At 38.4% G+C, this 16,599-nt stretch overlaps 1 protein-coding gene across 1 annotated transcript in view; it reads left to right on the top strand.

Annotated features, from left to right (window-relative positions):
* TEX11 (testis expressed 11) overlaps positions 1-16,599 on the top strand; it is a gene marked incomplete at both ends in the record, with an annotated part of 435,711 nt that overhangs the window by 54,157 nt on the left and 364,955 nt on the right. The window contains 2 exons of the mRNA XM_081081640.1: positions 7,967-8,051; positions 12,715-12,794. Coding sequence (XP_080937766.1) covers positions 7,967-8,051; positions 12,715-12,794 — 165 coding nt within the window. The remainder of the gene's footprint in view (positions 1-7,966; positions 8,052-12,714; positions 12,795-16,599) is intronic.

Raw genomic sequence — 16,599 nt, 5'->3', positions numbered from 1 at the left:
GATAGAGCATCAGACTGCAGACTTAAGGATCCCAATTTTAATTCCAGTCAGGGGCATGTACCTTGGTTGCAGGCACATCCCCAGTAGGGGGTGTGCAGGAGGCAGCTGATTGATGTTTCTCTCTCATTGATGTTTCTAACTCTCTATCCCTCTCCCTTCCTCTCTGTAAAAAATGAATAAAATATATTTTACAAAACTTTTGGAAGATATCAGTGGAGGGATTGACAGCAATTCAACCATAGTAGGGGACTTTAATACCCCATTAACATCACTGGATAAATCCTCTAGACATAAAATCAGAAAAGAAACAGCAATCCTAAACAACTCACTAGATCATATGGACTTAATCAACATCTTCAGAACATTCCACCCCAAAGCTACAGAATATACATTCTTCTCAAGTGCACATGGAACATTTTCAAAGATAAACCACAGATTGGGACACAGGCAAACGCTCTCCAAATTTAAAAAGAATGAAATCATATCAAGCATCGTCTCAGATCACAGTGTCATAATATTAGAAGTAAACTACAATAAAATCAATCTGAAAAATTCAAACACTTGGAGGCTGACTAGCATACTATTAAACAATGATTGAGTTACCATAGAGATAAAAGAAGAAATAAAAAAGGATCCTGGGAACAAATGACAATGAAAAAACAACAATCCAAAATCTATGGGACACAGTAAAAGCAGTCCTGACAGGGAAGTTCATAGCATTACAGGCCTACATCCAAAAAAACACCTTATAATACATCATCGAACTGTGCAACTTGAAGAACTAAAAAGAGAGCAACAAGAAAAGCCCAGAGTGACCAGAAGGAAGGAAATAATAAAGATCAGAGTGGAAATAAATGACATAGAGACCAAAAAAATAAAAAATAAAAAAATACAAAAAATTCAATGAAACTAAGAGCTTGTTCTTTGAAAGGGTAAACAAAATTGATGAACCTGTAGCCAGTCTCACCAAGAAGCAAAGAGAGAGGACCCATATACACAAAATCAGAAATGAAAGAGGCGAAATAACAGACCCGACAGAAATATGAAGAGTTATATATATATATATACACACACACACACATATGCAACTCTATTATAACAAACTGGTCAACCTAGAAGAAATGGACATATTCCTAGAAAAATACAACCTTCCAAAACTAAATCAGGAAGAATAAAAATATGTGAACAGGCCAATAACTATGGAGGAAATTGAAGCAGTCACCAAAAAACTTCCAACAAACAAAAGTCCTGAACCAGAAGGCTTCACAGGGGAGTGTTATGAAACATTCAAAGAAGAACTAAAACCTATCTCCCTCAGACTATTCCAAAAAATTCAAGAGGAACACTTCCAAGGTCTTTTTACAAGCCAGCATTACCCTAATCCCAAAACCAGATAAAGTCAATACAGAGAAAGAGAGTTACAAGCCAATATCCCTCATGAACGTACATGCTAAAATTCTCAACAAAATTCTAGCAAGTCAGATCTAGCATTACATTAGAAAGATCACACACCATGACCAAGTGGGATTTATCCTGGGGATGCAAGGATGGTACAATATCTGCAAATCAATAAATGTGATACACCAAATAAACAAACTGAGACATAAAAACCATACAATCATATCAATTGATGCAGAAAAAGCATTTGACAAAATCCAACACTCTTTCTTGATAAAAACTCTCAGCAAGGTGGTACTAGAGGGATCATACCTCAACATAATAAAAGCCATATATGACAAACCTACAGCCAACATCATACTCAAAAGGCAAAAACTAAAACCATCTCCCCTAAGAACAGGAACAAGACCAGGATGCTCACTCACCAGTCTTGTTTGACATAGCACTGGAAATACTAGCCGTGGCCATCAGAAAAGACGAAGAAATCAAAGGCATCCAAATTAGAAAAGAAGTAAAATTGTCATTATTCGCAGATGACATGATATTACACATAGAAAACCTTAAAGACTCCATGAAAAATAAACTCGAATTAATAAATGAATTTGACAATGCAGCAGGATACAAAATTAATACCCAGAAATCTATGGCTTTTTTATACACCAATAATGAACTCACAGAAAGAGAAACTAAAAAGAAAATCACATTTACAATTACAACAAAGAAATTAAGATACCTAGGAATAAAGTTAACCAAGGAGACAAAGGACCTGTACTCAGGAAATTATAGGATGCTGAATAAAGAGATAGAGGAAGTTATCAACAAATGGAAGAGTACACCATATTCATGGATTGGTAGAATCAACATCATTAAAATGTCCATGCTACCCAAAGCAAATTATAAATTCAATGCAATCCCCATTAAAATACCAAAGGCATACTTCAAAGACCTAGGAAAAACTCTCCAAAAATTCATCTGGAATAAAAAATAAAAAAAAAAAGTCCCGAATAGCTGCAGCAACCTTGAGAAAGAAGAACAAAGTTGGAGGGATCACAATACCAGGTATCAAGCTAAATTACAAATCCATGGTTCTCAAAACTGCCTGGTACTGGCACAAGAACAGACATACAGACCAATTGAACAGAATAGAGGACCCAGAAATATAAGACGGGAAACCATAAAAATCTTAGAAGAAGCCATAAGGCAGCAAAATAGCAGACATTTCTCATAGAATTATCCTTACTGATACAGCTCCTAGGGCAATGGAAACTGAGGAGAAAATAAACAAATGGGACTACATCAAAATAAAGAGCTTGTGCACAGCAAAAGAAACCATCAACAAAACAACAAGAAAGCCCACTGCATGGGAGAACATATTTGCCAATGCATCTCCTGCATTGAGCGTCTGCCCCTGGTGGTCAGTGTGTGTCAGAGTGACCAGTCATTTCCAGTCATTCTGCTGTTAGGTTCAGTTTGCATATTACCCTTTTTTTTATATAGGATAGAGGCCTGGTGCATGGGTAGGGTCTGGCTGGTTTGCCCTGAAGGGTGTTCTGGATCAGGGTGGGTGTCCCGCTGGGGTGCCTAGCCAGCCTGGGTGAGTGGCTGAGGGCTGTTTTCAGGCTGGCCACACCCAGGGTTGAAGTCCCCGTTAGGGTGCCTGGCCAGCCTGGCTGAGGGGCTTCTGGCTGTTTGCAGGCTGGTCAAGACCCATGGGGACCTTCACCCCATGAGGGTGTGGCCAGCCTGTGTGAGGGGCTGAGGGCTGTTTTGAGGCTGTCCACACCCCGTTCAGGGTGGGGGTCCCCACTGTGGTGCTTGGCCAGCCTTGGTGAGGGGCTGAGGGCCATTTCAGCCTGGCCACACCCCCCGGCGACCCAAGCTCCCAGCCTCTGCCTTTTTTCTTGGATTTATTTATCTTCTATAATTGAAATTTTGTAGCCGTGAGCAGAGCCGAGGCCCAGCCAGGCAGGCGGGAAGCTTGGCTTCCTCCATCGCTGGGGGCAACCCAAGCCTCCTGCTTGCTCCAGCTCCATGGCTGCTGCCATCTTAGGTGGGTTAATTTGCATACTTGCTCCTGATTGGCTGGTGGGCTTGGCTGGTGGGTGTGGCTTGAGCATAGTGGAGGGATGGTTAATTTGCATGTTTCTCTTTTATTATTAGGACTAGAGGCCCACAGGGGTCCCTCAGCCCAGCCTGTGCCCTCTCACAGTCTGGGACCCCTCGGGAGATAACGACCTGCTGACTTAGGCCTGCTCCCGGGTGGCAGAGGGCAGGCCCAATCCCTAGGTGCAGCCCCTGGTCAGGCTCAGAGCAGGGCCGATTGGGGAGCTGGGGAGTTGGGGCACTGCCCCCTGTCATGCACAGAGCAGGGCGGATTGGGAGGTTGTGATGCCACCCTCAGTCACGCTCAGGGTAGGGCCAATTGGGGGGTTGGGGCACCGCCCCCTGTCATTAACAGAGCAAGGCAGATAGGGAGGTTGTGGCCCCGCCCCCTGTCACACACAGAGCCGCAGGGCGATCAGGGGGTTTGGTCGCTGGCCCCTGTCTTGGTGATCCCAGTGCCAGGAGGCCTCCCAGCTCCGCTGATCCTGGTGCTGGGAGGCATATTACCCTTTTACTATATAGGATAGAGGCCTGGTGCATGGGTGGGGGCCGGCTGGTTTGCCCTGAAGGGTGTCCTGGATCAGGGTGGGGGTCCCCACTGGGGTGCCTGGCCAGCCTGGGTGAGGGGATGATGGCTGTTTGCAGCTGGTCACACACACTTCAGGGTGGGGGTCCCCACTGGTGTGCGTGGCCAGTCTGGGTGAGGGGCTGAGGGCTGTTTTCAGGCTGGCGGGTGACTGAAGCTTCCAACTGCTCCTTTTTTTCTTTTTCTTTTTTATTCTGGGCCAACTTTAGCTCTGACTCCAGCTCTGAGGCCTAGGCTGCTGAAAGCAGGTATCTGGTTTGTTTGTGTTCTATAATCGAAACACTGTATCAACTCCAGCTCTGAGATCCCGGCTCGCTGAAAGCAGGTTTCTGGGGTTTTGTTTGGCTTCTATATTTATAACTATGTTTCAAACTGCAAGCTCAGCGGCCGGCAAGGCAGGTGAGGAACGTTGGTTTCCTCCTTCACTGAAGCAAGCAAGCCTCATGTTAGTTTCAAGCTGCCTGGCTGTCGGCTCCCATCTTGGCTGACAGTTAATTTGCATATCGCCCTGATTAGCCAATGGGAAGGGTAGCGGACGTACGCTAATTACCATGTTTCTCTTTTATTAGATAGGATGTGTCAGTTTTTATTCTAGTACCATGCTGTTTTGATTACTCTAGCCTTGTAGTTTAGTTTGATATCAGGCAGTTTGATACCTCCCACTTTTTCTTTCTGAAGATTGCTTTGGCTGTTCAAGGTTTTTTTTTTGTGGTTCCTTAGCAATTTTAGGATTATTTTTTCTAGTTCTGTGAAAAATGCCATTGTTATCTTGATAGGCATTGTATTTGAATCTGTAGATTGCTTTGGATAATGTGGACACTTAAACTATGTTAATTTTTCCTATCTATGAGTACTGTATAACCTTCCATTTTTTGGTATGTCCTTCAGTTTCTTTCTTCAGAGTCTTAATAGTTTTCTGAGTACAGATCTTTCTCTCCTTGGTTAAATTTCTTCCTGGGCATGTTATTCCTTTTGATGGAATTGTAAGTGGGAGTGTTTTTAATCTCTATTTCTGATAGTTTGTTATTGCTGTATAAAAATGCAGCCTATTTCTGAATATTTTTTATTTTGCTACTTCACTGAATTTATTAGTTCTAGTGGTTTTTTTGGTGGAATTCTTTAGGGTTCTCTCTTGTATGATGTCATCTGCAAATAGTGACAATTGTATTTCTCCCTTTCCAGTTTGGTTGGCGTTTATTTATTTTTCTTGTCTCATTTCTGTGGCTAGTACTTCTGTTACTATGTTGAATAAAAATGGTGAAAGTGGACATACTTGTCTTATTCCTGATATTAAAGAAAAAGTTTTTGGCTGTTCACCATTGAATATGATGTTAGTTGTAGGTTTGTCATATATGGCTTTTATTATGTTGAGGTATGTTTGTTTTCTCTATTCCCACTTTGCTGAGAGTTCTTAAAAAATCATAAATGGATGCTGGATTATGTCAAATGCTCTTTCTACATCTATTGTAATGATTATATGATTTTTATTCTTAATTTTATTTATGTAGTATATCCTTTTAATTGATTTGTGGATATTGAATCAGCCTTGCACTCCAGCTATAAATTTTCTTGATTATGGTTTATGATCTTAATGTATTGCTGAATTCAGTTTGCTAATATTTTGTTGAGGAATTCTGCATCTATGTCAGGTTTGGGCAAACTTTTTGACTCGAGGGCCACAATGGGTTCTTAAACTGGAGCGGAGGGCTGGAACAAAAGCATGGATGGAGTGTTTGTGTGAACTAATATAAATTCAAAGTAAACATCATTACATAAAAGGGTACGGTCTTTTTTTTTTTTTTTTAGTTTTATTTATTTCAAACGGGCTGGATCCGGCCCGTGGGCCGTAGTTTGCCCACGGCTGATCTATGTTCATCAGGGATATTGGCCTATAATTTTTTGTAGTGTCTTTGTCTGGTTTTGATATTAGGGTAATTCTAGCTTTCTGAGATGAGTTTGGGAGCATACCCCCTCTTTAATTTTTTGGAATAGTTTCGGAGGAATGGGTATTAATTAGTATTTGAATGTTTGCTAAAAATTGCCTGTTAAGCCATCTGTTTCAGGGTTTTTGTTTGTTGGAAGATTGTGATTATTGATCCTATCTCATTAGCAGTTATTGGTCTGTTTGTATTTCTCTTTTTTCCTGATTCAGCCTTGGAAGATTGTATGTTTCTATGAATTTATCCATTTCTTCCAGGTTGCATGATCACTATTTTAAGTGGCTAAGTAATATTCCTTGTAGTGGATTTATCATAATCCATCTATGTATTTCTTTATTATTGGATAATTATATTGCGCCTAATTTTCACTATTGTAAATAATAATATGGGGAACACTATTAAGTGTAAAAGTTATCCCCTCAACATTTAGATTACATCTATATGCTAGAATCTCAGAAAAGCAATATGACTTTTTTGGCTTTTTAAAAACATATTGTCAAATTGCTTTCAAAAATACCAAAAGTGGTAGTTTCTTTAAGCTGTTTTACTCTAGATGTTTACTTTCCCCCCTAAATGCCATTTCTTCCTCTGGCAAATTTGGAGTCAAATATTAACTCCATGTGTTTTTGATGGAACAAATCAAATGATACTTTATGTGAAAGTCATCATTAGGTCAGCCGTGGCATGGGTTTACTATGTGAGAGAGATGGAGATGAGAATGAGAATTAGCCCCAGAATAGTTAGTTAAATGACAGCAGTGCTAAATAAGTAATCTACCTTATCAGAAAAATGTGGAAATGTAGGTAAGAAAAGTGATACTAGAGAAAATAAAATTAAAATACAATTGTGCACCTTCAATGTACATAAAATAGGTGTGTTTTTTGTTTGTTTGTTTGTTTTTTGCTCATCCAGTTAGTATTACTATCTACCAATATGTTTATTAGGACCAATTATTTTCTTCAGCGGTCCTTGCCAGAAACCAGCCTGTCCCCAGTTTTTTTTATAAATCCTCACCAGAGGATATTTTTCCATTGATTTTTAGAGAGAGTGGAAGGGAAGGGGAGAGACAGAGAGAGAAACATAAATGTGAGAGAGACACACTGATTGCTTGCCTCCTGCACACACCCTGACCAGGGCTGGGAATCGAGCCTACAACTGAGGTATGTGCCCTTGACTGGAATTGAACCTGGGACCCTTCCATCCACGGGCCAATGTTCTATCCACTGAGCCAAATTGGCTAGAGCAAATTAACATTTTTTGGTGTCTTCATTTAATCCCTGAGACACTATGAAATTGATTTATTTTTGCACCTGATAGAAAGATAAACCCTAGAAGAAGCTGCTAGAAACTTTGCCCTCTACTCTCTACAACAAAACAGTGAAACAAATTTTATTATTTGAGTAAATATTCTTTATTTAGGACTTTGACAGGTACTATAAGTGCTCTATAAGTTTTATAAGACATGATCTTTGATATCAAGGAGCCTAGTTTGGAAATAAGAATAACAACTAAAATAAAGAATAAATGATACACAATAGCATAATTAATTTCTCAATTATGTGAAACTCAATATAGGAATTCAAGGAAGAGAGAGATCAATGTAGGCTGTAGTGATTGCTGAAAGTGTCATGGATGTTCCTGGTGTGAGTGAAGTAGATTTGAGCTATGTAAAGGGAATGGGAGGAGGTATATCAGGTGAAGCCAACAGTATGAATAAAGGTGCATAGAAAAAAAAAATGGACAATTTGTGTTTATGAGACAGTAAGATAGTTATTGTAACAGTGGGTAAGTTTTGGGGATGAAAGGTAGAATATGACTAGATTAAGGAGGGCCCGTAAGTGACCCACAATAGTACAGAAGCATAAAATATACAAGGAAGAAAATATCATTGGAGATGGACAGTATTTTAACTGGCTAAGAAAATGTTTCTCTTGTCTAGGTTGAAGAAATGGCAGTAAACCTGTGGAACTGGGCAGTTACCAAGAGAGTCGGTTTGGTTATAAGTAAAGAGCAGAAAGCTAAATGTACGTATATATTTTATGACTCTTGAGGAGTAGTCTTATTATAAATCATGTTATGTTCCAGCAATTGAAATAATATTTTGACCAATTCTTAGATGGAAATTTGTTAAAATAAGACTAAGCAAAACAACCCATAAACAGTGGTTTCTCAAGCAAAGAGCCTCCCTCAGTTTTATGATTTTCCCGAAATTAGCTCCATATTAATAAAAGTTTAAAAGCATCACTGCAAGAAATAGGCTGGTGGTAAACAACAAAGATGATTAAAGGGTTGGAAAATGAGAACTTGAGGGAACATTAAAAGACATGGATTATTTTCTTTGGAGAAGAGATGATCTGGGTTCTGAAGGACCACGAAATAGTAGTTTTCTCTCTCCATTGAAAATATAGGAAAAAAATGCTGCTATATGAGGGATTTGGATTTAAAATATCTGTAATGATTAGTTTCCTCATGAGGTTGGTTGATGAACATTGGACTGAGAAAAATTAAAGAAGTTTTTTTCTACCTAAGAGCAAACAACAACAAAACAAAAACCCTAAACCAAGCTCATCTGCTTGGATGCATTAAATGTGGTTCACTGGCAAAGTTCTAGTGCTTAAGCAAAATAAGCATGGTTTAGTGTGCTCACAGTTACTGATTTCCAACAAGGATAGTGACAATGTAATTTTGGAAATTATTTTGCCCAATTATAAAGGATACATTGAGGCAGTAGTCTAATAGGAAAATGTCTGGACTGGTTTGCTTTGTAAAGATAAATAAATTTTATCTGTATGTAACAAAATTTATTACCAAGTATTTATCTTTATAAATATAAACCAAACTGTGCACAACTTTAGTATAGGTATAAAGTAATGGTTAATAAAGTCGATAAGATACTTACTCAGTAGTCCATTCCTCTATTAAGATGTTTTTAAAGACCAGTTCTATCTTTTTAACTCATAAATGTTGATATCATTGCTCCTAGAAGCCTTAGTTCCTGTAGTTATGGGGAAGGAATAGTTAGAAACTTATTACACAGGTGAACTGTGTTAGATTAAAATGCATTAATTCTAAACTCCCACCATTCTGCATATCAAGGAACATTGCTCTAACTGTTTCACTGCTTGTCAAGTACTAGGGATTTGGTAAATGAAGTGGGGGCTGCAGCCCTAGGACTTCTCCCAAGTGTGCTGACTCTGTGCATGTAGCACTTCTTAAAGAGATATTTGGGTGCTTATTATGTATATAGTACTTTTAAGATAATGGTGGAAAACAGGATGTCATGTAGGAAGCCTCTGATTTAAAAGAGTTTTATTCCAAAAAGATGTTGTTGGAAGATACTTTGACTCCTTAAAACAAATTCAGTGTGACTGGATTATGTTATGTGATGAAAAAAGTCATCAGGATTTATAGGCTACTGTTTTTATTATTGTGAAGAATTATGGAACAATGAAAAGAAATAGGAAAGCCAAAACAGGGGAATGACATAAATTGTATTTTAGACTTGTTGCATTTGAGGAAACAATAAGGTTGGCGATATGAGAAAAGTCAGCCTCCCTGTAGATTTGGTAGGTATTCACATGGAGGTGATTATTGAAGCCCCAGATGTAGTTGAATTTTCTGAGGAAGAAAATAAAGAGCAATGGGTCTTAAATGTTGGTATAAATAAGGTTCACCTGTGGAGTCTGTTACATTACAGATGCCTAGGCCCCACCATGGTGGTTTTGACTTATTAGGTTTAGGTTGAAACCTGGGTGTATCTGTAATTTGAAAAAAATTCTCATGTGTACCAAATTTTAAGAACCAGTGGTGTTGAGAGAACAGAGTAGTGCAATTTTAACCTTGAGTCTTCCAAGTCCTGGAAAAACAAGAACAAGGGTAGGAGACATAAAGAAGGTCAAATATTCTAGCCAACACTCATTACCCATTTATTGAACACATAGTTGTGATAGGGTTGTCATACCACTTTATGATAGATAGTAGGTGAAAGGGACAAGATAAGAGTCCAGATCAAAAAAAAATACCTTGAGGATCTGGGAAGGAATGGGTAAATGAACAAGAAAAAGACTTCACAAATCTCAGAGCATACAACACTATGTATTGTTTACTAGCAAAGTCAATTCAACTATCAAGCTGTGGGCACTGATGGAGCAGGGTAAAGCAGATGTAAGGAGTCAGCAGGCACCTATGCAAGATATTTATAATGTAGAGGCGCCAAGAACAGTCTGGTAAAAAGACAAGGATAGAGGAATGGCATTAAAAAATCTTTATACTGAAGCAGCATTCTTTCTCAGCTTCAGCTAGCTGCCTTTGGCCTAAAGGCTTGTTGGTGATAACTATAAACAGCTGGATCAAGAATGTGGGGATTGGTGCAAAATTCTTAGACTGAGACATTTCCCACAGAGGGACACTGCTCAAAGCTGTGATGTCAAGGAAGTTTATTTTTAAAAAAGGTTATGATCACTGTGAAATGTTGCTGTGAAGTCACAGAAGGTGATCTCCCCCCCCCTTTAATTATTTTATTTTAAAAAGAATTTTTTCTTTATTATTATTTTTAAAAATGCATCTTTATTGTTGAAAGTATTACAGATGTTCCCCTTCCCCCCTGCCATTGACCCCCTCCTCTAACACCCTCCCCAAGCTTTCAGCACACTATTATCTGTGTCCATAGATTATGCTTACATGCATATAGTTGTTTGCCCACCCCCCCACTTCCCTCTGAGAATCCTCAGTTTGTTGCATGCTGGAAGGTGATCTTTGGTAGTGCAGTTTTAGCTAAGTGGTAAGGATGCAAAAATATTGCAGGGGCTTAAGGAGATGAGTGAGAATTAAGAAAATAGAGGTAGTAGATAAACCAGCAATTCAAGAAGTTTGGCAATGAAAGGAAGAGGAGAAATGGGATGGAAGCTTGAAGCATAGTGGGGTTGATTCTTTTTTCTTCGAGGAAGGGAGGTGGATGTATTTGAAGGTAGAGAGAAAGGAGTAAAATTGAGAGGGAGGTACTGAAGGTAACTTTGGAGAGGGGAAATAATCAAAAGATCAAGCTCCTTAAAAACACTGCAGCCCAGCCTGAGTGATTCAGTGGTTGAGCATCAACCTATGAATCATGGTTCAATTTCCGGTCAGGGCACATGCCTGGCTGTGGGCTTGATCCCCAGCAGAGGGTGTGCAGGAGGCAGCTGATCAATGATTCTCATCATTGATGTTTCTAGCTCCCTCTCCCTCTCCCTTCCACTCTGAAATCAATAAAAATATATTTTTTAAAAACCTGCAGAATTAGTTAACTTTGGAAAAAATAAAGGAAACATTTAAAAATCTGGAAATGCAAGACAATGTAAATATATGATTACTAGAGGCCTGGTGCACAGATTCATACACCGGAGGGGTCCCTCAGCCTGGCCTGAGCCTTCTTGCATTCTGGGATGCGGGTAAAGCAGATTCAGGGCAGATAGTGCCCTAGCAACAACCTAACCCACAGCCGATTCTGTGAGGAATTGGGCTCACTCCTCCCTCCTCTCTGGGTCCAGGGTGCGTGCGGGTGAAGCAGATTTGGGGCTGACAGTGCCTCAGCATCAACCTAACCCATGGCCGATTCTGAGACAATAGGGCTCCCTCCTCTACTGGTTGTAGCGTCTGCCACCTGGTGGTCATTGTGCATCATAGCTACCAGGCGAATGGTCAGACCAGGGGTCCTCAAACTACGGCCCGTGGGCCACATGCAAATACAAATATTGTATTTGTTCCCGTTTTGTTTTTTTACTTCAAAATAAGATATGTGCAGTGTGCATAGGAATTTGTTCATAGTTATTTTTTAAACTATAGTCCGGCCCTCCAACGGCCTGAGGGACAGTGAAATGGCCCCCTGTTTAAAAAGTTTGAAGACCCCTGGGTCAGATGGTCGCTTAGGCTTTTATATATATAGATTAGTTATTTTACTGAAAGTTTTTGTTTTTGTTATTTTAGAAATAAATTAACTTTGTTAAGGAATGAATAGATTTTACATTTCATGATGGATAATAAATATCTACTCCAGTTACCCTGTAATTTCAGCTGAGCAAATCTCTTTTCAATTGAATATTAATTAAAAAATGGTTTTAGCATAGGTAGAAGAGCTACTGAGACTTAACATCAAGACAGCTAGTTCAGTTATATATGAAATCATCCTTTAAAAAATTGGATATGTTTTATGATGAAAGAAACTACACAAACAAGAATGTTACACTTATTCAAACTTTCCTATTTTCAGGGGAAGCGAACTGTATAATGAAGATATCTGTATTTTCTAAATTATATTTTAAGAACTTTTATGTCATCTTTGGCAAAGAATATATTTAGAAAGTTTCAAATTTAGGAGACTAATCCCTAACTATCCTTATATTGTTCCACATAGAATTATATTGTTGCCAGCACATACAAGACAGCATGTGAAACCAGGTATCTTCAGTGAGTCTTTGGGGCTTAAAACCTGCAGAAATTAAAATTTCAAAATTCAGTATCTATCTGACTAGCATTAAGCAAATTATTCATTTGATAAATATCAGATCATTTACTTTTAATAATTGAGTTTTTGAAAGCCTTTAAAACTTATGTTTAACAACAATATGTGTTTCATTTCACATCTCTTTTCATATGTTTATAAAAAAGAATGAATGTTTTATGTTTATGGGTCTCTAATTATTGTTTTTGCAGTATGGCATGTTGCTTGCAAGTTGCTGTGTATGTGTGAAAGCTCAGCAGCGTCAGAAGAAGGTATTCACAGACGGATTTTGGTAAGTCCTAATTAAATGAGGACAAAGTACAGATGCAATGAGATAGCCATTACTCTATGAAGATGGATGAAGTTAGTGTAAACTGGAAGAAGGTTATATCCTTTAGTGTATTCATGTTTCCTTTTTTTAAAAAAATTCTTTATTGTTTAAAGTATTACATGTCTCCTTTTTCCCCCATTGATCTCTCTCCTGCTGTTCCCACCCTGAGACATGCCCCCACCTCCCTACTGTCTGTGTCCATGGGCCATGCCCATATGCATGTATACAAGTCCTTTGGTTGCTCTCTTACCTTCCCCCTCCCCTGCCTTCCCTCTGAGGTTGGATGGTCTGTTCGATGCTTCTATGTCTCTGGATCCACTTTAGTTCATCAGTTTATCTTGTTCATTATATTCCACAAATGAATGAGATCATATGACATTTATTTTTCTCTGACCAGCTTATTTCACTTAGCATTATGCTCTCCAAGTCCTATTATACTGTTGCAAATGGTAAGAGTTCCTTCTTTTTTACAAAAGCGTAGTATTCCATTGTGTAGATGTACAATGGTTTTTTATTTATTTTATTATATTTTTTGTACCATGGTTTTTTAATACACTCATCTGCTGATGGACACTTAGGCTGTTTCCAAATCATAGCTATTGCAAATTGTGCTGCTAAGAACATAGGGGTGCATATATCCTTTATGATTGGTGTTTCTGATTTCTTGGGATATATTCCTAGAAGTGGGATTACTGGGTCAAATGGGAGTTCCATTTTTAATTTTTTTGAGGAAACTCCATACTGTCTTTCACAGTGGCTGCACCAGTCTGCATTCCTACCAACAGTGCATGTGGGTTCCTTTTGCTCCACACCCTCGCCGGTACTTGTCGATTGTTGGTTTGTTGATAATAACCATTCTGACAGGTGTGAGATGGTATCTCATTGTCATTTTGATTTGCATCTCTCAGATGATTAGTGACTTTGAGCATGTTTTCATATGTCTCTTAGCCTTCTGTATGTCCTCTTTTGAACAGCGTCTATTTAGGTCCTTTGCCCATTTTTTGATTGGATTGTTTATCTTCCTTTTGTTGAGTTGTATGAGTTCCCTATAAATGTTGGAGATTAAACCCTTATCAGAGATAACATTGGCAAATATGTTCTCCCATGCACTTTTTTGTTGTTTTGTTGATGGTTTCTTTTGCTATGCACAAGCTTTTTATTTTGATGTAGTCCCATTTCTTTACTTTTTCCTTAGTTTCCATTGTCCCAGGAGCTGTACTAGTAAAGATACTGCTTTGACATAGGTCTGCTATTTTGCTGCCTATGGATTCTTCTAAGATTTTTATGGTTTCCTATCTTATGTTTAAGTCCTTTATCCATTTTGAGTTTATTTTTGTGTATGGTGCAAGTTGGTGGTCTAGTTTCATTTTTTGCATGTATCTGTCCAGTTTTCCCAACATCATTTATTGAAGATATTGTCTTGACTCCATTGTATGCTCTTTCCTCCTTTGTCAAATATTAATTGAGCATAATGGCTTGGATCGATTTCTGGGTTCTCCATTCTGTTCCATTGGCCTATATGTCTATTCTTATGCCAGTACCAGGAAGTTTTGAGAACAGTGGCTTTGTAATATAGCTTGATATCTGGTATTGTGATCCCTCCAACTTTGTTCTTTCTCAGGATAACTGCGGACTTTGGGAGCGCTTTTTTTTTTTAATTGCATATAAATTTTTGGAGAGTTTGTTCTAGTTCTGTGAAATATGCCATTGGTATATTAATGGGGGTTGCATTGGAACTATAGATTGCTTTGGGTAGTATGGACATTTTAATGATGTTGATTCTACCAATCCATAAACAGGTATATTCTTTCATTTTTTTATGTCTTCCTCTATCTCCTTTTCAACGTCCTATAGTTTTCGAAGAACAGGCCTTTTACCTCCTTAGTTAAGTTTATTCCTAGATATCTTAATTTTTTTTTGTTGTAATGGTAAATGGGATTGTTTTTTTAGTTTCTCTTTCTGTGAGTTCATTATTGGTGTATAAAAGAGCCATAGATTTCTGGGTGTTAATTTTGTATCCTGCCACATTGCCGAATTCACTTATTAAGTCTAATAATTTTTGATGGAGTCTTTAGGGTTTTCTATGTACAGTATCATGTCATCTGTGAATAATGACAGGTTTATGTCTTCTTTTCCAATTTGGATACCTTTTATTTCTTTTTCATGTCTAATTGTATTGGCTAGCACTTCCAGTACTATGTTGAACAGGAGTGGTGAAAGTGGGCATCCCTGTCTCATTCCTGTTCTTAAGTTAAATGGTTTTAATTTTTCCCATTGAGTATATGTTTGTCATATAAGGCTTTTATTATGTTCATGTATGATCCCTCTATTCCCATTTTGCTGAGGGTTTTTATCAAAAAAGGGTGTTGGATTTTGTCAAATGCTTTTTCTGCATCAATTGATATGACTATGTGATTTTTATCTCTGAATTTATTTATGTGATGTATCACGTTTATTTATTTGCAGATATTGTACCATCTTTGCATTCCCTGGATAAATCCTACTTCGTCATGGTATTTAATCTTTCTGATGTAATTCTAGATTTGATATGCTAGATTTTTGTTGAGGATTTTGGCATCTATGTTCATGAGGGATATTGGCCTGTAATTCTCTTTCATTGTGTTGTCTTTATCTGGCTTTGGTATTAGGGTAATGCTGGCATCATAGAATGAGCTTGGAAGTGTTCTTTGCTCTTGAATTTTCTGGAATAGTCTGAGGAGGATAAGTTTTAGTTCTTCTTTGAATGTTTGGTAGAACTCCCCTGTAAAGCTGTCTGGCCCTGGGCTTCTGTTTGCTGGAAGCTTTATTTATTTATTTATTTATTTATTTTTTAATTAAATCTTTATTGTTCAGATTATTACATTAGTTACTCTTTTTTCCCCACCATAACTCCCCTCCATCCAGTTCCCACCCCACCCTCCGCCCTCACTCCCCACCCACTGTCCTCATCCATAGGTGCACGATTTTTGTCCAGTCTCTTCCCTCACCCCCCTTCCCTCCCCCCAAGAATAGTCCATTCCCTTTCTATGTCCCTGATTCTATTACAATCGCCAGTTCATACTGTTCATCAGATTATTTATTCCCTTGATTTTTAGATTCACTTGTTAATAGACGTGTATTTGTTGTTCATAATTTGTATCTTTACCTTTTTCTTCTTCTTCCTCTTCTTAAAGGATACCTTTCAGTATTTCATATAATACTGGTTTGGTGGTGATGAACTCCTTTAGCTTTTTCTTATCTGTGAAGCTCTTTATCTGGCCTTCACTTCTGAATGATAGTTTTGCTGGATAAAGTAGTCTTGGTTGTAGGTTCTTGGTATTCATCATTTTGAATATTTCTTGCCACTCCCTTCTGGCCTGCAAAGTTTCTCTTGAGAAATCAGCTGACAGTCGTATGGGTACTCCCTTGTAGGTATCTGATTTTCTTTCTCTTGCTGCTTTTAGGGTTCTCTCTTTGTGTCTTTTGCTCTTGGCATTTTAATTATGATGTGTCTTGGTGTGGTCCTCTTTGGATTCCTTTTGTTTGGGGTTCTCTGTGCTTCCTGGACTTGTAAGTCTATTTCTTTGACCAGGTAGGGGAATTTTTCTGTCATTATTTCTTCAAATAGGTTTTCAATATCTTGCTCTCTCTCATCTTCTGGCACCCCTATAATTCTGATGTTGGTACGCTTGAAGCTGTCCCAGAGGCTCCTTACGCTATCTTTGTAGTTTTGGATTCTTTTTTCATTTTGCTTTTCCGGTTGGGTGTTTTTTGTTTCTTCGTATTT

This window comes from Myotis nattereri (genome assembly GCF_964212035.1).
Source record: "Myotis nattereri genome assembly, chromosome: X".
NCBI lineage: Eukaryota > Metazoa > Chordata > Mammalia > Chiroptera > Vespertilionidae > Myotis > Myotis nattereri.
The sequence above is the reverse complement of the archived record's forward strand: the minus strand, read 5'-3'. Positions and strand labels throughout refer to the sequence as shown.